At 37.4% G+C, this 21,957-nt stretch overlaps 1 protein-coding gene across 11 annotated transcripts in view; it reads left to right on the top strand.

Annotated features, from left to right (window-relative positions):
- LOC110378740 (apoptosis-stimulating of p53 protein 1) overlaps window positions 1-21,957 on the top strand; it is a 262,519-nt gene that overhangs the window by 236,526 nt on the left and 4,036 nt on the right. For all 11 annotated transcript variants that reach the window (XM_064038435.1, XM_064038434.1, XM_064038439.1 and 8 more), the window contains one exon: window positions 105-307. In XM_064038435.1, coding sequence (XP_063894505.1) covers window positions 105-307 — 203 coding nt within the window. The remainder of the gene's footprint in view (window positions 1-104; window positions 308-21,957) is intronic.

Below are 21,957 nucleotides of genomic sequence, written 5' to 3'. Positions count from 1 at the left end.
TAAAACAAAATGATAAAGTACACGATTTCAAATGTTTAGGAAAACACATTCATATAATGACAACTGTACAAAATATCACTAACCAAACCTAACAATAATTCCAGGTGTACAAGAAAAACTAGGCATAATGAACAGCGGCCTAGTGTACGCGGTGTTCTCGTACTCGGCGGCGCGGGCGGACGAGCTGACGTTCGAGACGGGCGGGCGCCTGCACGTGCTGCGCAAGGGCGACGACAGCGAGCGCGAGTGGTGGTGGTGCCGCGACGACGCCGGCAACGAGGGATATGTGCCTAGGAACTTGCTTGGGGTATGTTCGCGGCGTTATTACCGTATACCAGAAAAAACAATCACTGGCCGTCATTAAGAAGAAGCATAAACAAACATCACTACTTCGTGACGTGGTCGTGACGATGTCAGTGCCAGATAAGGCGGGGTCTGAGCTAAGAAGACCCCTAAGAAATCTTAAACTTCTAGTAGGTATCTACTTCTCACCTGATCATGAACTCAACTAAAAACAGCCTGAGTACGGGGCCCTCGTATATTTCCCTAAACCTAAAATAACTAATATAGGGCTAATTCAGCAGTGGGAAGTTAACTAGTCTACTAGTTATTGTAATAAAATGCGGCCTCCGACTCCTTGAACAAGAAAGGACAATGCCAGGGTCTGGGCTCATAGTTTGCCCAGCAATGGGAGTAGTTCCAGGGGGTTCCTTAGTGCACTCTGAACACGTAATGCAAATATTTTTGAAATCGCTCCCTGGGGTCCTGAGGAAAACCGGTTCAAATATTCTCCACGAAGAGTCACTTTACAAGGCCTGAGCCATTTGCCCAGTAGTAAGAGTGGTCAAAGTAGGTTCTTTACTTCAATCTTAACACGAAATTAAAATATTTTTGAAATCGGTCCCAGGGGTCCCGCGAAAAACCGATTCAAATGTTCTCCTTAGATAGTCACTTAACAAAGTCTTTGGCATTTTCCCAGTAGTGGGAGTGGTCAAAATAGGTTCTTTACTTCACTCTTAACATGAAATCCAAATATTTTTGAAATCGGTCCCTGGGGTCCGGAGAAAAACCGGTTCTAATATTCCACATGAACAGTTGCTTAACAAAGCCTGTCTTATTTACCCAGTAGTGGGAGTGATTGAAATAGGTTCCTTACTTCACTTTTAACATGAAATTAAAATATTTTTGAAATCAGTCCCAGGGGTCCCGAGAAAACCGATTCAAATGTTGTCCTTAGATAGTCACTTAACAAAGTCTTTGGCATTTGCCCAGTAGTGGGAGTGGTCAAAATAGGTTCTTTACTTCACTCTTAACATGAAATCCAAATATTTTTGAAATCGGCCCTGGGGTCCGGAGAAAACCGGTTCTAATATTCCACATGAACAGTCGCTTTACAAAGCCTGTCTTATTTACCCAGTAGTGGGAGTGATTGAAATAGGTTCCTTAATTCACTTTTAACATGAAATTAAAATATTTTTGAAATCGGTCAAAGGAGACCCGAAAAAACTGATTCAAATGTTCTCCTCAGATAGTCACTTAACAAAGTCTTTGGCATTTGCCCAGTACTGGGAGTGGTCAAAGTAGGTTCTTTACTTCACTCTTAACATGAAATCAAGATATTTTTGAAATCAGTCCTTGGGGTCCGAGAAAACCCGGTTCTAATATTCCACATGAACAGTCGCTTTACAAAGCCTGTCTTATTTACCCAGTAGTGGGAGTGATTGAAATAGGTTCCTTAATTCACTTTTAACATGAAATTAAAATATTTTTGAAATCAGTCAAAGGAGACCCGAGAAAAAAACTGATTCAAATGTTCTCCTCAGATAGTCACTTAACAAAGCCTTTGGCATTTGCCCAGTAGTGGGAGTGGTCAAAGTAGGTTCTTTACTTCACTCTTAACATGAAATCAAAATATTTTTGAAATCAGTCCTTGGGGTCGGAGAAAACCCGGTTCTAATATTCCACATGAACAGTCGCTTTACAAAGCCTGTCTTATTTACCCAGTAGTGGGAGTGATTGAAATAGGTTCCTTACTTCACTTTTAACATGAAATTAAAATATTTTTGAAATCAGTCCCAGGGGTCCCGAGAAAAACCGATTCAAATGTTGTCCTTAGATAGTCACTTAACAAAGTCTTTGGCATTTGCCCAGTAGTGGGAGTGGTCAAAATAGGTTCTTTACTTCACTCTTAACATGAAATCCAAATATTTTTGAAATCGGCCCCTGGGGTCCGGAGAAAAACCGGTTCTAATATTCCACATGAACAGTCGCTTTACAAAGCCTGTCTTATTTACCCAGTAGTGGGAGTGATTGAAATAGGTTCCTTAATTCACTTTTAACATGAAATTAAAATATTTTTGAAATCGGTCAAAGGAGACCGAGAAAAAACTGATTCAAATGTTCTCCTCAGATAGTCACTTAACAAAGTCTTTGGCATTTGCCCAGTACTAGGAGTGGTCAAAGTAGGTTCTTTACTTCACTCTTAACATGAAATCAAAATATTTTTGAAATCAGTCCTTGGGGTCGGAGAAAACCGGTTCTAATATTCCACATGAACAGTCGCTTTACAAAGCCTGTCTTATTTACCCAGTAGTGGGAGTGATTGAAATAGGTTCCTTAATTCACTTTTAACATGAAATTAAAATATTTTTGAAATCGGTCAAAGGAGACCGAAAAAACTGATTCAAATGTTCTCCTCAGATAGTCACTTAACAAAGTCTTTGGCATTTGCCCAGTACTGGGAGTGGTCAAAGTAGGTTCTTTACTTCACTCTTAACATGAAATCAAAATATTTTTGAAATCAGTCCTTGGGGTCCGAGAAAACCCGGTTCTAATATTCCACATGAACAGTCGCTTTACAAAGCCTGTCTTATTTACCCAGTAGTGGGAGTGATTGAAATAGGTTCCTTAATTCACTTTTAACATGAAATTAAAATATTTTTGAAATCAGTCAAAGGAGACCGAGAAAAACTGATTCAAATGTTCTCCTCAGATAGTCACTTAACAAAGCCTTTGGCATTTGCCCAGTAGTGGGAGTGGTCAAAGTAGGTTCTTTACTTCACTCTTAACATGAAATCAAAATATTTTTGAAATCAGTCCTTGGGGTCCGGAGAAAACCCGGTTCTAATATTCCACATGAACAGTCGCTTTACAAAGCCTGTCTTATTTACCCAGTAGTGGGAGTGATTGAAATAGGTTCCTTACTTCACTTTTAACATGAAATTAAAATATTTTTGAAATCAGTCAAAGGAGACCGAGAAAAACTGATTCAAATGTTCTCCTCAGATAGTCACTTAACAAAGCCTTTGGCATTTGCCCAGTAGTGGGAGTGGTCAAAGTAGGTTCTTTACTTCACTCTTAACATGAAATCAAAATATTTTTGAAATCAGTCCTTGGGGTCGGAGAAAACCCGGTTCTAATATTCCACATGAACAGTCGCTTTACAAAGCCAGTCTTATTTACCCAGTAGTGGGAGTGATTGAAATAGGTTCCTTACTTCACTTTTAACATGAAATTAAAATATTTTTGAAATCGGTCAAAGGAGACCCGAGAAAAAAACTGATTCAAATGTTCTCCTCAGATAGTCACTTAACAAAGCCTTTGGCATTTGCCCAGTAGTGGGAGTGGTCAAAGTAGGTTCTTTACTTCACTCTTAACATGAAATCAAAATATTTTTGAAATCAGTCCTTGGGGTCGGAGAAAACCCGGTTCTAATATTCCACATGAACAGTCGCTTTACAAAGCCAGTCTTATTTACCCAGTAGTGGGAGTGATTGAAATAGGTTCCTTACTTCACTTTTAACATGAAATTAAAATATTTTTGAAATCGGTCAAAGGAGACCGAGAAAAAACTGATTCAAATGTTCTCCTCAGATAGTCACTTAACAAAGCCTTTGGCATTTGCCCAGTAGTGGGAGTGGTCAAAGTAGGTTCTTTACTTCACTCTTAACATGAAATCAAAATATTTTTGAAATCAGTCCTTGGGGTCCGGAGAAAACCCGGTTCTAATATTCCACATGAACAGTCGCTTTACAAAGCCTGTCTTATTTACCCAGTAGTGGGAGTGATTGAAATAGGTTCCTTAATTCACTTTTAACATGAAATTAAAATATTTTTGAAATCAGTCAAAGGAGACCCGAGAAAAAAACTGATTCAAATGTTCTCCTCAGATAGTCACTTAACAAAGCCTTTGGCATTTGCCCAGTAGTGGGAGTGGTCAAAGTAGGTTCTTTACTTCACTCTTAACATGAAATCAAAATAATTTTGAAATCAGTCCTTGGGGTCCGGAGAAAACCCGGTTCTAATATTCCACATGAACAGTCGCTTTACAAAGCCTGTCTTATTTACCCAGTAGTGGGAGTGATTGAAATAGGTTCCTTACTTCACTTTTAACATGAAATTAAAATATTTTTGAAATCGGTCAAAGGAGACCGAGAAAAAACTGATTCAAATGTTCTCCTCAGATAGTCACTTAACAAAGTCTTTGGCATTTGCCCAGTACTGGGAGTGGTCAAAGTAGGTTCTTTACTTCACTCTTAACATGAAATCAAAATATTTTTGAAATCAGTCCTTGGGGTCTGGAGAAAACCCGGTTCTAATATTCCACATGAACAGTCGCTTTACAAAGCCTGTCTTATTTACCCAGTAGTGGGAGTGATTGAAATAGGTTCCTTAATTCACTTTTAACATGAAATTAAAATATTTTTGAAATCAGTCAAAGGAGACCCGAGAAAAACTGATTCAAATGTTCTCCTCAGATAGTCACTTAACAAAGCCTTTGGCATTTGCCCAGTAGTGGCAGTGGTCAAAGTAGGTTCTTTACTTCACTCTTAACATGAAATCAAAATATTTTTGAAATCAGTCCTTGGGGTCCGGAGAAAACCCGGTTCTAATATTCCACATGAACAGTCGCTTTACAAAGCCAGTCTTATTTACCCAGTAGTGGGAGTGATTGAAATAGGTTCCTTACTTCACTTTTAACATGAAATTAAAATATTTTTGAAATCGGTCAAAGGAGACCGAGAAAAACTGATTCAAATGTTCTCCTCAGATAGTCACTTAACAAAGTCTTTGGCATTTGCCCAGTAGTGGGAGTGGTCAAAGTAGGTTCTTTACTTCACTCTTAACATGAAATCAAAATATTTTTGAAATCAGTCTTTGGGGTCGGAGAAAACCCGGTTCTAATATTCCACATGAACAGTCGCTTTACAAAGCCTGTCTTATTTACCCAGTAGTGGGAGTGATTGAAATAGGTTCCTTACTTCACTTTTAACATGAAATTAAAATATTTTTGAAATCGGTCAAAGGAGACCGAGAAAAAACTGATTCAAATGTTCTCCTCAGATAGTCACTTAACAAAGTCTTTGGCATTTGCCCAGTACTGGGAGTGGTCAAAGTAGGTTCTTTACTTCACTCTTAACATGAAATCAAAATATTTTTGAAATCAGTCCTTGGGGTCCGGAGAAAACCCGGTTCTAATATTCCACATGAACAGTCGCTTTACAAAGCCTGTCTTATTTACCCAGTAGTGGGAGTGATTGAAATAGGTTCCTTAATTCACTTTTAACATGAAATTAAAATATTTTTGAAATCGGTCAAAGGAGACCCAAGAAAAAAACTGATTCAAATGTTCTCCTCAGATAGTCACTTAACAAAGTCTTTGGCATTTGCCCAGTACTGGGAGTGGTCAAAGTAGGTTCTTTACTTCACTCTTAACATGAAATCAAAATATTTTTGAAATCAGTCCTTGGGGTCCGAGAAAACCCGGTTCTAATATTCCACATGAACAGTCGCTTTACAAAGCCTGTCTCATTTACCCAGTAGTGGGAGTGATTGAAATAGGTTCCTTAATTCACTTTTAACATGAAATTAAAATATTTTTGAAATCAGTCAAAGGAGACCCGAGAAAAAAACTGATTCAAATGTTCTCCTCAGATAGTCACTTAACAAAGTCTTTGGCATTTGCCCAGTAGTGGGAGTGGTCAAAGTAGGTTCTTTACTTCACTCTTAACATGAAATCAAAATATTTTTGAAATCAGTCCTTGGGGTCCGGAAAACCCGGTTCTAATATTCCACATGAACAGTCGCTTTACAAAGCCAGTCTTATTTACCCAGTAGTGGGAGTGATTGAAATAGGTTCCTTACTTCACTTTGAACATGAAATTAAAATATTTTTGAAATCGGTCAAAGGAGACCCGAGAAAAAAACTGATTCAAATGTTCTCCTCAGATAGTCACTTAACAAAGTCTTTGGCATTTGCCCAGTACTGGGAGTGGTCAAAGTAGGTTCTTTACTTCACTCTTAACATGAAATCAAAATATTTTTGAAATCAGTCCTTGGGGTCCGGAGAAAACCCGGTTCTAATATTCCACATGAACAGTCGCTTTACAAAGCCTGTCTTATTTACCCAGTAGTGGGAGTGATTGAAATAGGTTCCTTAATTCACTTTTAACATGAAATTAAAATATTTTTGAAATCAGTCAAAGGAGACCCGAGAAAAAAACTGATTCAAATGTTCTCCTCAGATAGTCACTTAACAAAGCCTTTGGCATTTGCCCAGTAGTGGCAGTGGTCAAAGTAGGTTCTTTACTTCACTCTTAACATGAAATCAAAATATTTTTGAAATCAGTCCTTGGGGTCCGGAGAAAACCCGGTTCTAATATTCCACATGAACAGTCGCTTTACAAAGCCAGTCTTATTTACCCAGTAGTGGGAGTGATTGAAATAGGTTCCTTACTTCACTTTTAACATGAAATTAAAATATTTTTGAAATCGGTCAAAGGAGACCGAGAAAAACTGATTCAAATGTTCTCCTCAGATAGTCACTTAACAAAGTCTTTGGCATTTGCCCAGTAGTGGGAGTGGTCAAAGTAGGTTCTTTACTTCACTCTTAACATGAAATCAAAATATTTTTGAAATCAGTCTTTGGGGTCCGGAGAAAACCCGGTTCTAATATTCCACATGAACAGTCGCTTTACAAAGCCTGTCTTATTTACCCAGTAGTGGGAGTGATTGAAATAGGTTCCTTAATTCACTTTTAACATGAAATTAAAATATTTTTGAAATCAGTCAAAGGAGACCCGAGAAAAAAACTGATTCAAATGTTCTCCTCAGATAGTCACTTAACAAAGCCTTTGGCATTTGCCCAGTAGTGGGAGTGGTCAAAGTAGGTTCTTTACTTCACTCTTAACATGAAATCAAAATATTTTTGAAATCAGTCCTTGGGGTCGGAGAAAACCCGGTTCTAATATTCCACATGAACAGTCGCTTTACAAAGCCTGTCTTATTTACCCAGTAGTGGGAGTGATTGAAATAGGTTCCTTAATTCACTTTTAACATGAAATTAAAATATTTTTGAAATCGGTCAAAGGAGACCGAGAAAAACTGATTCAAATGTTCTCCTCAGATAGTCACTTAACAAAGTCTTTGGCATTTGCCCAGTACTGGGAGTGGTCAAAGTAGGTTCTTTACTTCACTCTTAACATGAAATCAAAATATTTTTGAAATCAGTCCTTGGGGTCGGAGAAAACCCGGTTCTAATATTCCACATGAACAGTCGCTTTACAAAGCCTGTCTTATTTACCCAGTAGTGGGAGTGATTGAAATAGGTTCCTTAATTCACTTTTAACATGAAATTAAAATATTTTTGAAATCAGTCAAAGGAGACCGAGAAAAAACTGATTCAAATGTTCTCCTCAGATAGTCACTTAACAAAGCCTTTGGCATTTGCCCAGTAGTGGGAGTGGTCAAAGTAGGTTCTTTACTTCACTCTTAACATGAAATCAAAATATTTTTGAAATCAGTCCTTGGGGTCGGAGAAAACCCGGTTCTAATATTCCACATGAACAGTCGCTTTACAAAGCCTGTCTTATTTACCCAGTAGTGGGAGTGATTGAAATAGGTTCCTTACTTCACTTTTAACATGAAATTAAAATATTTTTGAAATCGGTCAAAGGAGAGAAAAAACTGATTCAAATGTTCTCCTCAGATAGTCACTTAACAAAGTCTTTGGCATTTGCCCAGTACTGGGAGTGGTCAAAGTAGGTTCTTTACTTCACTCTTAACATGAAATCAAAATATTTTTGAAATCAGTCCTTGGGGTTCGAGAAAACCCGGTTCTAATATTCCACATGAACAGTCGCTTTACAAAGCCTGTCTTATTTACCCAGTAGTGGGAGTGATTGAAATAGGTTCCTTAATTCACTTTTAACATGAAATTAAAATATTTTTGAAATCAGTCAAAGGAGACCGAGAAAAAACTGATTCAAATGTTCTCCTCAGATAGTCACTTAACAAAGCCTTTGGCATTTGCCCAGTAATGGCAGTGGTCAAAGTAGGTTCTTTACTTCACTCTTAACATGAAATCAAAATATTTTTAAATCAGTCCTTGGGGTCCGGAGAAACCCGGTTCTAATATTCCACATGAACAGTCGCTTTACAAAGCCAGTCTTATTTACCCAGTAGTGGGAGTGATTGAAATAGGTTCCTTACTTCACTTTTAACATGAAATTAAAATATTTTTGAAATCGGTCAAAGGAGACCGAGAAAAAACTGATTCAAATGTTCTCCTCAGATAGTCACTTAACAAAGCCTTTGGCATTTGCCCAGTAGTGGGAGTGGTCAAAGTAGGTTCTTTACTTCACTCTTAACATGAAATCAAAATATTTTTGAAATCAGTCCTTGGGGTCCGAGAAAACCCGGTTCTAATATTCCACATGAACAGTCGCTTTACAAAGCCTGTCTTATTTACCCAGTAGTGGGAGTGATTGAAATAGGTTCCTTAATTCACTTTTAACATGAAATTAAAATATTTTTGAAATCAGTCAAAGGAGACCGAGAAAAAACTGATTCAAATGTTCTCCTCAGATAGTCACTTAACAAAGCCTTTGGCATTTGCCCAGTAGTGGGAGTGGTCAAAGTAGGTTCTTTACTTCACTCTTAACATGAAATCAAAATATTTTTGAAATCAGTCCTTGGGGTCCGAGGAAAACCCGGTTCTAATATTCCACATGAACAGTCGCTTTACAAAGCCTGTCTTATTTACCCAGTAGTGGGAGTGATTGAAATAGGTTCCTTACTTCACTTTTAACATGAAATTAAAATATTTTTGAAATCCGTCAAAGGAGACCCGAGAAAAAAACTGATTCAAATGTTCTCCTCAGATAGTCACTTAACAAAGCCTTTGGCATTTGCCCAGTAGTGGGAGTGGTCAAAGTAGGTTCTTTACTTCACTCTTAACATGAAATCAAAATATTTTTGAAATCAGTCCTTGGGGTCGGAGAAACCCGGTTCTAATATTCCACATGAACAGTCGCTTTACAAAGCCTGTCTTATTTACCCAGTAGTGGGAGTGATTGAAATAGGTTCCTTAATTCACTTTTAACATGAAATTAAAATATTTTTGAAATCAGTCAAAGGAGACCCGAGAAAAAAACTGATTCAAATGTTCTCCTCAGATAGTCACTTAACAAAGCCTTTGGCATTTGCCCAGTAGTGGGAGTGGTCAAAGTAGGTTCTTTACTTCACTCTTAACATGAAATCAAAATATTTTTGAAATCAGTCCTTGGGGTCCGGAGAAAACCCGGTTCTAATATTCCACATGAACAGTCGCTTTACAAAGCCAGTCTTATTTACCCAGTAGTGGGAGTGATTGAAATAGGTTCCTTACTTCACTTTTAACATGAAATTAAAATATTTTTGAAATCGGTCAAAGGAGACCGAGAAAAACTGATTCAAATGTTCTCCTCAGATAGTCACTTAACAAAGTCTTTGGCATTTGCCCAGTAGTGGGAGTGGTCAAAGTAGGTTCTTTACTTCACTCTTTACATGAAATCAAAATATTTTTGAAATCAGTCTTTGGGGTCCGGAGAAAACCCGGTTCTAATATTCCACATGAACAGTCGCTTTACAAAGCCTGTCTTATTTACCCAGTAGTGGGAGTGATTGAAATAGGTTCCTTAATTCACTTTTAACATGAAATTAAAATATTTTTGAAATCGGTCAAAGGAGACCCGAGAAAAAAACTGATTCAAATGTTCTCCTCAGATAGTCACTTAACAAAGTCTTTGGCATTTGCCCAGTACTGGGAGTGGTCAAAGTAGGTTCTTTACTTCACTCTTAACATGAAATCAAAATATTTTTGAAATCAGTCCTTGGGGTCGGAGAAAACCCGGTTCTAATATTCCACATGAACAGTCGCTTTACAAAGCCTGTCTTATTTACCCAGTAGTGGGAGTGATTGAAATAGGTTCCTTAATTCACTTTTAACATGAAATTAAAATATTTTTGAAATCAGTCAAAGGAGACCCGAGAAAAAAACTGATTCAAATGTTCTCCTCAGATAGTCACTTAACAAAGCCTTTGGCATTTGCCCAGTAGTGGGAGTGGTCAAAGTAGGTTCTTTACTTCACTCTTAACATGAAATCAAAATATTTTTGAAATCAGTCCTTGGGGTCCGGAGAAAACCCGGTTCTAATATTCCACATGAACAGTCGCTTTACAAAGCCTGTCTTATTTACCCAGTAGTGGGAGTGATTGAAATAGGTTCCTTACTTCACTTTTAACATGAAATTAAAATATTTTTGAAATCAGTCAAAGGAGACCCGAGAAAAAAACTGATTCAAATGTTCTCCTCAGATAGTCACTTAACAAAGCCTTTGGCATTTGCCCAGTAGTGGGAGTGGTCAAAGTAGGTTCTTTACTTCACTCTTAACATGAAATCAAAATATTTTTGAAATCAGTCCTTGGGGTCCGGAGAAAACCCGGTTCTAATATTCCACATGAACAGTCGCTTTACAAAGCCTGTCTTATTTACCCAGTAGTGGGAGTGATTGAAATAGGTTCCTTAATTCACTTTTAACATGAAATTAAAATATTTTTGAAATCAGTCAAAGGAGACCCGAGAAAAAAACTGATTCAAATGTTCTCCTCAGATAGTCACTTAACAAAGCCTTTGGCATTTGCCCAGTAGTGGGAGTGGTCAAAGTAGGTTCTTTACTTCACTCTTAACATGAAATCAAAATATTTTGAAATCAGTCCTTGGGGTCCGGAGAAAACCCGGTTCTAATATTCCACATGAACAGTCGCTTTACAAAGCCAGTCTTATTTACCCAGTAGTGGGAGTGATTGAAATAGGTTCCTTAATTCACTTTTAACATGAAATTAAAATATTTTTGAAATCAGTCAAAGGAGACCCGAGAAAAAAACTGATTCAAATGTTCTCCTCAGATAGTCACTTAACAAAGCCTTTGGCATTTGCCCAGTAATGGCAGTGGTCAAAGTAGGTTCTTTACTTCACTCTTAACATGAAATCAAAATATTTTTAAATCAGTCCTTGGGGTCCGGAAAACCCGGTTCTAATATTCCACATGAACAGTCGCTTTACAAAGCCAGTCTTATTTACCCAGTAGTGGGAGTGATTGAAATAGGTTCCTTACTTCACTTTTAACATGAAATTAAAATATTTTTGAAATCGGTCAAAGGAGACCCGAGAAAAAAACTGATTCAAATGTTCTCCTCAGATAGTCACTTAACAAAGCCTTTGGCATTTGCCCAGTAGTGGGAGTGGTCAAAGTAGGTTCTTTACTTCACTCTTAACATGAAATCAAAATATTTTTAAATCAGTCCTTGGGGTCCGGAAAACCCGGTTCTAATATTCCACATGAACAGTCGCTTTACAAAGCCAGTCTTATTTACCCAGTAGTGGGAGTGATTGAAATAGGTTCCTTACTTCACTTTTAACATGAAATTAAAATATTTTTGAAATCGGTCAAAGGAGACCCGAGAAAAAAACTGATTCAAATGTTCTCCTCAGATAGTCACTTAACAAAGCCTTTGGCATTTGCCCAGTAGTGGGAGTGGTCAAAGTAGGTTCTTTACTTCACTCTTAACATGAAATCAAAATATTTTTGAAATCAGTCCTTGGGGTCCGGAGAAAACCCGGTTCTAATATTCCACATGAACAGTCGCTTTACAAAGCCTGTCTTATTTACCCAGTAGTGGGAGTGATTGAAATAGGTTCCTTACTTCACTTTTAACATGAAATTAAAATATTTTTGAAATCAGTCAAAGGAGACCGAGAAAAAACTGATTCAAATGTTCTCCTCAGATAGTCACTTAACAAAGCCTTTGGCATTTGCCCAGTAGTGGGAGTGGTCAAAGTAGGTTCTTTACTTCACTCTTAACATGAAATCAAAATATTTTTGAAATCAGTCCTTGGGGTCCGAGGAAAACCCGGTTCTAATATTCCACATGAACAGTCGCTTTACAAAGCCTGTCTTATTTACCCAGTAGTGGGAGTGATTGAAATAGGTTCCTTACTTCACTTTTAACATGAAATTAAAATATTTTTGAAATCGGTCAAAGGAGACCCGAGAAAAACTGATTCAAATGTTCTCCTCAGATAGTCACTTAACAAAGCCTTTGGCATTTGCCCAGTAGTGGGAGTGGTCAAAGTAGGTTCTTTACTTCACTCTTAACATGAAATCAAAATATTTTTGAAATCAGTCCTTGGGGTCCGGAGAAAACCCGGTTCTAATATTCCACATGAACAGTCGCTTTACAAAGCCTGTCTTATTTACCCAGTAGTGGGAGTGATTGAAATAGGTTCCTTAATTCACTTTTAACATGAAATTAAAATATTTTTGAAATCAGTCAAAGGAGACCCGAGAAAAAAACTGATTCAAATGTTCTCCTCAGATAGTCACTTAACAAAGCCTTTGGCATTTGCCCAGTAGTGGGAGTGGTCAAAGTAGGTTCTTTACTTCACTCTTAACATGAAATCAAAATATTTTTGAAATCAGTCCTTGGGGTCCGGAGAAAACCCGGTTCTAATATTCCACATGAACAGTCGCTTTACAAAGCCAGTCTTATTTACCCAGTAGTGGGAGTGATTGAAATAGGTTCCTTACTTCACTTTTAACATGAAATTAAAATATTTTTGAAATCGGTCAAAGGAGACCCGAGAAAAAAACTGATTCAAATGTTCTCCTCAGATAGTCACTTAACAAAGTCTTTGGCATTTGCCCAGTAGTGGGAGTGGTCAAAGTAGGTTCTTTACTTCACTCTTTACATGAAATCAAAATATTTTTGAAATCAGTCTTTGGGGTCGGAGAAAACCCGGTTCTAATATTCCACATGAACAGTCGCTTTACAAAGCCTGTCTTATTTACCCAGTAGTGGGAGTGATTGAAATAGGTTCCTTACTTCACTTTTAACATGAAATTAAAATATTTTTGAAATCGGTCAAAGGAGACCGAGAAAAACTGATTCAAATGTTCTCCTCAGATAGTCACTTAACAAAGTCTTTGGCATTTGCCCAGTACTGGGAGTGGTCAAAGTAGGTTCTTTACTTCACTCTTAACATGAAATCAAAATATTTTTGAAATCAGTCCTTGGGGTCCGGAGAAAACCCGGTTCTAATATTCCACATGAACAGTCGCTTTACAAAGCCTGTCTTATTTACCCAGTAGTGGGAGTGATTGAAATAGGTTCCTTAATTCACTTTTAACATGAAATTAAAATATTTTTGAAATCAGTCAAAGGAGACCCGAGAAAAAAACTGATTCAAATGTTCTCCTCAGATAGTCACTTAACAAAGCCTTTGGCATTTGCCCAGTAGTGGGAGTGGTCAAAGTAGGTTCTTTACTTCACTCTTAACATGAAATCAAAATATTTTGAAATCAGTCCTTGGGGTCGGAGAAAACCCGGTTCTAATATTCCACATGAACAGTCGCTTTACAAAGCCTGTCTTATTTACCCAGTAGTGGGAGTGATTGAAATAGGTTCCTTACTTCACTTTTAACATGAAATTAAAATATTTTTGAAATCGGTCAAAGGAGACCGAGAAAAAACTGATTCAAATGTTCTCCTCAGATAGTCACTTAACAAAGTCTTTGGCATTTGCCCAGTACTGGGAGTGGTCAAAGTAGGTTCTTTACTTCACTCTTAACATGAAATCAAAATATTTTTGAAATCAGTCCTTGGGGTCGGAGAAAACCCGGTTCTAATATTCCACATGAACAGTCGCTTTACAAAGCCTGTCTTATTTACCCAGTAGTGGAAGTGATTGAAATAGGTTCCTTACTTCACTTTTAACATGAAATTAAAATATTTTTGAAATCAGTCAAAGGAGACCCGAGAAAAAAACTGATTCAAATGTTCTCCTCAGATAGTCACTTAACAAAGCCTTTGGCATTTGCCCAGTAGTGGGAGTGGTCAAAGTAGGTTCTTTACTTCACTCTTAACATGAAATCAAAATATTTTTGAAATCAGTCCTTGGGGTCGGAGAAAACCCGGTTCTAATATTCCACATGAACAGTCGCTTTACAAAGCCAGTCTTATTTACCCAGTAGTGGGAGTGATTGAAATAGGTTCCTTACTTCACTTTTAACATGAAATTAAAATATTTTTGAAATCGGTCAAAGGAGACCCGAGAAAAAAACTGATTCAAATGTTCTCCTCAGATAGTCACTTAACAAAGTCTTTGGCATTTGCCCAGTACTGGGAGTGGTCAAAGTAGGTTCTTTACTTCACTCTTAACATGAAATCAAAATATTTTTGAAATCAGTCCTTGGGGTCCGGAGAAAACCCGGTTCTAATATTCCACATGAACAGTCGCTTTACAAAGCCTGTCTTATTTACCCAGTAGTGGGAGTGATTGAAATAGGTTCCTTACTTCACTTTTAACATGAAATTAAAATATTTTTGAAATCAGTCAAAGGAGACCGAGAAAAACTGATTCAAATGTTCTCCTCAGATAGTCACTTAACAAAGCCTTTGGCATTTGCCCAGTAGTGGGAGTGGTCAAAGTAGGTTCTTTACTTCACTCTTAACATGAAATCAAAATATTTTTGAAATCAGTCCTTGGGGTCCGGAGAAAACCCGGTTCTAATATTCCACATGAACAGTCGCTTTACAAAGCCTGTCTTATTTACCCAGTAGTGGGAGTGATTGAAATAGGTTCCTTACTTCACTTTTAACATGAAATTAAAATATTTTTGAAATCGGTCAAAGGAGACCCGAGAAAAAAACTGATTCAAATGTTCTCCTCAGATAGTCACTTAACAAAGTCTTTGGTATTGCCCAGTACTGGGAGTGGTCAAAGTAGGTTCTTTACTTCACTCTTAACATGAAATCAAAATATTTTTGAAATCAGTCCTTGGGGTCCGAGGAAAACCCGGTTCTAATATTCCACATGAACAGTCGCTTTACAAAGCCTGTCTTATTTACCCAGTAGTGGGAGTGATTGAAATAGGTTCCTTACTTCACTTTTAACATGAAATTAAAATATTTTTGAAATCGGTCAAAGGAGACCCGAGAAAAAAACTGATTCAAATGTTCTCCTCAGATAGTCACTTAACAAAGCCTTTGGCATTTGCCCAGTAGTGGGAGTGGTCAAAGTAGGTTCTTTACTTCACTCTTAACATGAAATCAAAATATTTTTGAAATCAGTCCTTGGGGTCCGGAGAAAACCCGGTTCTAATATTCCACATGAACAGTCGCTTTACAAAGCCTGTCTTATTTACCCAGTAGTGGGAGTGATTGAAATAGGTTCCTTAATTCACTTTTAACATGAAATTAAAATATTTTTGAAATCAGTCAAAGGAGACCGAGAAAAACTGATTCAAATGTTCTCCTCAGATAGTCACTTAACAAAGCCTTTGGCATTTGCCCAGTAGTGGGAGTGGTCAAAGTAGGTTCTTTACTTCACTCTTAACATGAAATCAAAATATTTTTGAAATCAGTCCTTGGGGTCGGAGAAAACCCGGTTCTAATATTCCACATGAACAGTCGCTTTACAAAGCCAGTCTTATTTACCCAGTAGTGGGAGTGATTGAAATAGGTTCCTTACTTCACTTTTAACATGAAATTAAAATATTTTTGAAATCGGTCAAAGGAGACCCGAGAAAAAAACTGATTCAAATGTTCTCCTCAGATAGTCACTTAACAAAGTCTTTGGCATTTGCCCAGTAGTGGGAGTGGTCAAAGTAGGTTCTTTACTTCACTCTTTACATGAAATCAAAATATTTTTGAAATCAGTCTTTGGGGTCGGAGAAAACCCGGTTCTAATATTCCACATGAACAGTCGCTTTACAAAGCCTGTCTTATTTACCCAGTAGTGGGAGTGATTGAAATAGGTTCCTTAATTCACTTTTAACATGAAATTAAAATATTTTTGAAATCAGTCAAAGGAGACCCGAGAAAAAAACTGATTCAAATGTTCTCCTCAGATAGTCACTTAACAAAGCCTTTGGCATTTGCCCAGTAGTGGGAGTGGTCAAAGTAGGTTCTTTACTTCACTCTTAACATGAAATCAAAATATTTTTGAAATCAGTCCTTGGGGTCCGGAGAAAACCCGGTTCTAATATTCCACATGAACAGTCGCTTTACAAAGCCTGTCTTATTTACCCAGTAGTGGGAGTGATTGAAATAGGTTCCTTACTTCACTTTTAACATGAAATTAAAATATTTTTGAAATCGGTCAAAGGAGACCCGAGAAAAAAACTGATTCAAATGTTCTCCTCAGATAGTCACTTAACAAAGTCTTTGGCATTTGCCCAGTACTGGGAGTGGTCAAAGTAGGTTCTTTACTTCACTCTTAACATGAAATCAAAATATTTTTGAAATCAGTCCTTGGGGTCCGGAGAAACCCGGTTCTAATATTCCACATGAACAGTCGCTTTACAAAGCCTGTCTTATTTACCCAGTAGTGGGAGTGATTGAAATAGGTTCCTTAATTCACTTTTAACATGAAATTAAAATATTTTTGAAATCAGTCAAAGGAGACCCGAGAAAAACTGATTCAAATGTTCTCCTCAGATAGTCACTTAACAAAGCCTTTGGCATTTGCCCAGTAGTGGGAGTGGTCAAAGTAGGTTCTTTACTTCACTCTTAACATGAAATCAAAATATTTTTGAAATCAGTCCTTGGGGTCGGAGAAAACCCGGTTCTAATATTCCACATGAACAGTCGCTTTACAAAGCCTGTCTTATTTACCCAGTAGTGGGAGTGATTGAAATAGGTTCCTTACTTCACTTTTAACATGAAATTAAAATATTTTTGAAATCGGTCAAAGGAGACCCGAGAAAAAAACTGATTCAAATGTTCTCCTCAGATAGTCACTTAACAAAGTCTTTGGCATTTGCCCAGTACTGGGAGTGGTCAAAGTAGGTTCTTTACTTCACTCTTAACATGAAATCAAAATATTTTTGAAATCAGTCCTTGGGGTCCGGAGAAAACCCGGTTCTAATATTCCACATGAACAGTCGCTTTACAAAGCCTGTCTTATTTACCCAGTAGTGGGAGTGATTGAAATAGGTTCCTTACTTCACTTTTAACATGAAATTAAAATATTTTTGAAATCAGTCAAAGGAGACCCGAGAAAAAAACTGATTCAAATGTTCTCCTCAGATAGTCACTTAACAAAGCCTTTGGCATTTGCCCAGTAGTGGGAGTGGTCAAAGTAGGTTCTTTACTTCACTCTTAACATGAAATCAAAATATTTTTGAAATCAGTCCTTGGGGTCCGGAGAAACCCGGTTCTAATATTCCACATGAACAGTCGCTTTACAAAGCCAGTCTTATTTACCCAGTAGTGGGAGTGATTGAAATAGGTTCCTTACTTCACTTTTAACATGAAATTAAAATATTTTTGAAATCGGTCAAAGGAGACCCGAGAAAAAAACTGATTCAAATGTTCTCCTCAGATAGTCACTTAACAAAGTCTTTGGCATTTGCCCAGTACTGGGAGTGGTCAAAGTAGGTTCTTTACTTCACTCTTAACATGAAATCAAAATATTTTTGAAATCAGTCCTTGGGGTCCGGAAAACCCGGTTCTAATATTCCACATGAACAGTCGCTTTACAAAGCCTGTCTTATTTACCCAGTAGTGGGAGTGATTGAAATAGGTTCCTTACTTCACTTTTAACATGAAATTAAAATATTTTTGAAATCAGTCAAAGGAGACCCGAGAAAAAAACTGATTCAAATGTTCTCCTCAGATAGTCACTTAACAAAGCCTTTGGCATTTGCCCAGTAGTGGGAGTGGTCAAAGTAGGTTCTTTACTTCACTCTTAACATGAAATCAAAATATTTTTGAAATCAGTCCTTGGGGTCCGGAGAAAACCCGGTTCTAATATTCCACATGAACAGTCGCTTTACAAAGCCTGTCTTATTTACCCAGTAGTGGGAGTGATTGAAATAGGTTCCTTACTTCACTTTTAACATGAAATTAAAATATTTTTGAAATCGGTCAAAGGAGACCCGAGAAAAAAACTGATTCAAATGTTCTCCTCAGATAGTCACTTAACAAAGTCTTTGGTATTGCCCAGTACTGGGAGTGGTCAAAGTAGGTTCTTTACTTCACTCTTAACATGAAATCAAAATATTTTTGAAATCAGTCCTTGGGGTTCGGAGAAAACCCGGTTCTAATATTCCACATGAACAGTCGCTTTACAAAGCCTGTCTTATTTACCCAGTAGTGGGAGTGATTGAAATAGGTTCCTTAATTCACTTTTAACATGAAATTAAAATATTTTTGAAATCAGTCAAAGGAGACCCGAGAAAAAAACTGATTCAAATGTTCTCCTCAGATAGTCACTTAACAAAGCCTTTGGCATTTGCCCAGTAATGGCAGTGGTCAAAGTAGGTTCTTTACTTCACTCTTAACATGAAATCAAAATATTTTTTAAATCAGTCCTTGGGGTCCGGAGAAAACCCGGTTCTAATATTCCACATGAACAGTCGCTTTACAAAGCCAGTCTTATTTACCCAGTAGTGGGAGTGATTGAAATAGGTTCCTTACTTCACTTTTAACATGAAATTAAAATATTTTTGAAATCGGTCAAAGGAGACCCGAGAAAAAAACTGATTCAAATGTTCTCGTCAGATAGTCACTTAACAAAGCCTTTGGCATTTGCCCAGTAGTGGGAGTGGTCAAAGTAGGTTCTTTACTTCACTCTTAACATGAAATCAAAATATTTTTGAAATCAGTCCTTGGGGTCCGGAGAAAACCCGGTTCTAATATTCCACATGAACAGTCGCTTTACAAAGCCAGTCTTATTTACCCAGTAGTGGGAGTGATTGAAATAGGTTCCTTACTTCACTTTTAACATGAAATTAAAATATTTTTGAAATCGGTCAAAGGAGACCGAGAAAAAACTGATTCAAATGTTCTCCTCAGATAGTCACTTAACAAAGTCTTTGGCATTTGCCCAGTAGTGGGAGTGGTCAAAGTAGGTTCTTTACTTCACTCTTAACATGAAATCAAAATATTTTTGAAATCAGTCCTTGGGGTCCGGAGAAACCCGGTTCTAATATTCCACATGAACAGTCGCTTTACAAAGCCTGTCTTATTTACCCAGTAGTGGGAGTGATTGAAATAGGTTCCTTAATTCACTTTTAACATGAAATTAAAATATTTTTGAAATCAGTCAAAGGAGACCCGAGAAAAAAACTGATTCAAATGTTCTCCTCAGATAGTCACTTAACAAAGCCTTTGGCATTTGCCCAGTAGTGGGAGTGGTCAAAGTAGGTTCTTTACTTCACTCTTAACATGAAATCAAAATATTTTTGAAATCAGTCCTTGGGGTCCGGAGAAAACCCGGTTCTAATATTCCACATGAACAGTCGCTTTACAAAGCCAGTCTTATTTACCCAGTAGTGGGAGTGATTGAAATAGGTTCCTTAATTCACTTTTAACATGAAATTAAAATATTTTTGAAATCAGTCAAAGGAGACCGAGAAAAACTGATTCAAATGTTCTCCTCAGATAGTCACTTAACAAAGCCTTTGGCATTTGCCCAGTAATGGCAGTGGTCAAAGTAGGTTCTTTACTTCACTCTTAACATGAAATCAAAATATTTTTTAAATCAGTCCTTGGGGTCCGGAGAAAACCCGGTTCTAATATTCCACATGAACAGTCGCTTTACAAAGCCAGTCTTATGTACCCAGTAGTGGGAGTGATTGAAATAGGTTCCTTACTTCACTTTTAACATGAAATTAAAATATTTTTGAAATCGGTCAAAGGAGACCCGAGAAAAAAACTGATTCAAATGTTCTCCTCAGATAGTCACTTAACAAAGCCTTTGGCATTTGCCCAGTAGTGGGAGTGGTCAAAGTAGGTTCTTTACTTCACTCTTAACATGAAATCAAAATATTTTTGAAATCAGTCCTTGGGGTCCGGAAAACCCGGTTCTAATATTCCACATGAACAGTCGCTTTACAAAGCCTGTCTTATTTACCCAGTAGTGGGAGTGATTGAAATAGGTTCCTTACTTCACTTTTAACATGAAATTAAAATATTTTTGAAATCGGTCAAAGGAGACCCGAGAAAAAAACTGATTCAAATGTTCTCCTCAGATAGTCACTTAACAAAGCCTTTGGCATTTGCCCAGTAGTGGGAGTGGTCAAAGTAGGTTCTTTACTTCACTCTTAACATGAAATCAAAATATTTTTGAAATCAGTCCTTGGGGTCCGGAGAAACCCGGTTCTAATATTCCACATGAACAGTCGCTTTACAAAGCCTGTCTTATTTACCCAGTAGTGGGAGTGATTGAAATAGGTTCCTTAATTCACTTTTAACATGAAATTAAAATATTTTTGAAATCAGTCAAAGGAGACCCGAGAAAAAAACTGATTCAAATGTTCTCCTCAGATAGTCACTTAACAAAGCCTTTGGCATTTGCCCAGTAGTGGGAGTGGTCAAAGTAGGTTCTTTACTTCACTCTTAACATGAAATCAAAATATTTTTGAAATCAGTCCTTGGGGTCCGGAGAAAACCCGGTTCTAATATTCCACATGAACAGTCGCTTTACAAAGCCAGTCTTATTTACCCAGTAGTGGGAGTGATTGAAATAGGTTCCTTACTTCACTTTTAACATGAAATTAAAATATTTTTGAAATCGGTCAAAGGAGACCGAGAAAAAACTGATTCAAATGTTCTCCTCAGATAGTCACTTAACAAAGTCTTTGGCATTTGCCCAGTACTGGGAGTGGTCAAAGTAGGTTCTTTACTTCACTCTTAACATGAAATCAAAATATTTTTGAAATCAGTCCTTGGGGTCCGGAGAAAACCCGGTTCTAATATTCCACATGAACAGTCGCTTTACAAAGCCTGTCTTATTTACCCAGTAGTGGGAGTGATTGAAATAGGTTCCTTAATTCACTTTTAACATGAAATTAAAATATTTTTGAAATCGGTCAAAGGAGACCGAAAAAACTGATTCAAATGTTCTCCTCAGATAGTCACTTAACAAAGCCTTTGGCATTTGCCCAGTAATGGCAGTGGTCAAAGTAGGTTCTTTACTTCACTCTTAACATGAAATCAAAATATTTTTGAAATCAGTCCTTGGGGTCCGGAGAAAACCCGGTTCTAATATTCCACATGAACAGTCGCTTTACAAAGCCAGTCTTATTTACCCAGTAGTGGGAGTGATTGAAATAGGTTCCTTACTTCACTTTTAACATGAAATTAAAATATTTTTGAAATCGGTCAAAGGAGACCGAGAAAAACTGATTCAAATGTTCTCCTCAGATAGTCACTTAACAAAGTCTTTGGCATTTGCCCAGTAGTGGGAGTGGTCAAAGTAGGTTCTTTACTTCACTCTTAACATGAAATCAAAATATTTTTGAAATCAGTCCTTGGGGTCCGGAGAAAACCCGGTTCTAATATTCCACATGAACAGTCGCTTTACAAAGCCTGTCTTATTTACCCAGTAGTGGGAGTGATTGGAATAGGTTCCTTACTTCACTTTTAACATGAAATTAAAATATTTTTGAAATCAGTCCCAGGGTCCCGAGAAAAACCGATTCAAATGTTGTCCTTAGATAGTCACTTAACAAAGTCTTTGGCATTTGCCCAGTAGTGGGAGTGGTCAAAATAGGTTCTTTACTTCACTCTTAACATGAAATCCAAATATTTTTGAAATCGGCCCTGGGGTCCGGAGAAAACCGGTTCTAA

Source organism: Helicoverpa armigera, chromosome 16 (assembly GCF_030705265.1).
Source record: "Helicoverpa armigera isolate CAAS_96S chromosome 16, ASM3070526v1, whole genome shotgun sequence".
In the NCBI taxonomy this organism is placed as follows: Eukaryota; Metazoa; Arthropoda; class Insecta; order Lepidoptera; family Noctuidae; genus Helicoverpa; species Helicoverpa armigera.
This window is presented reverse-complemented; position numbering and strand designations above follow the sequence as displayed.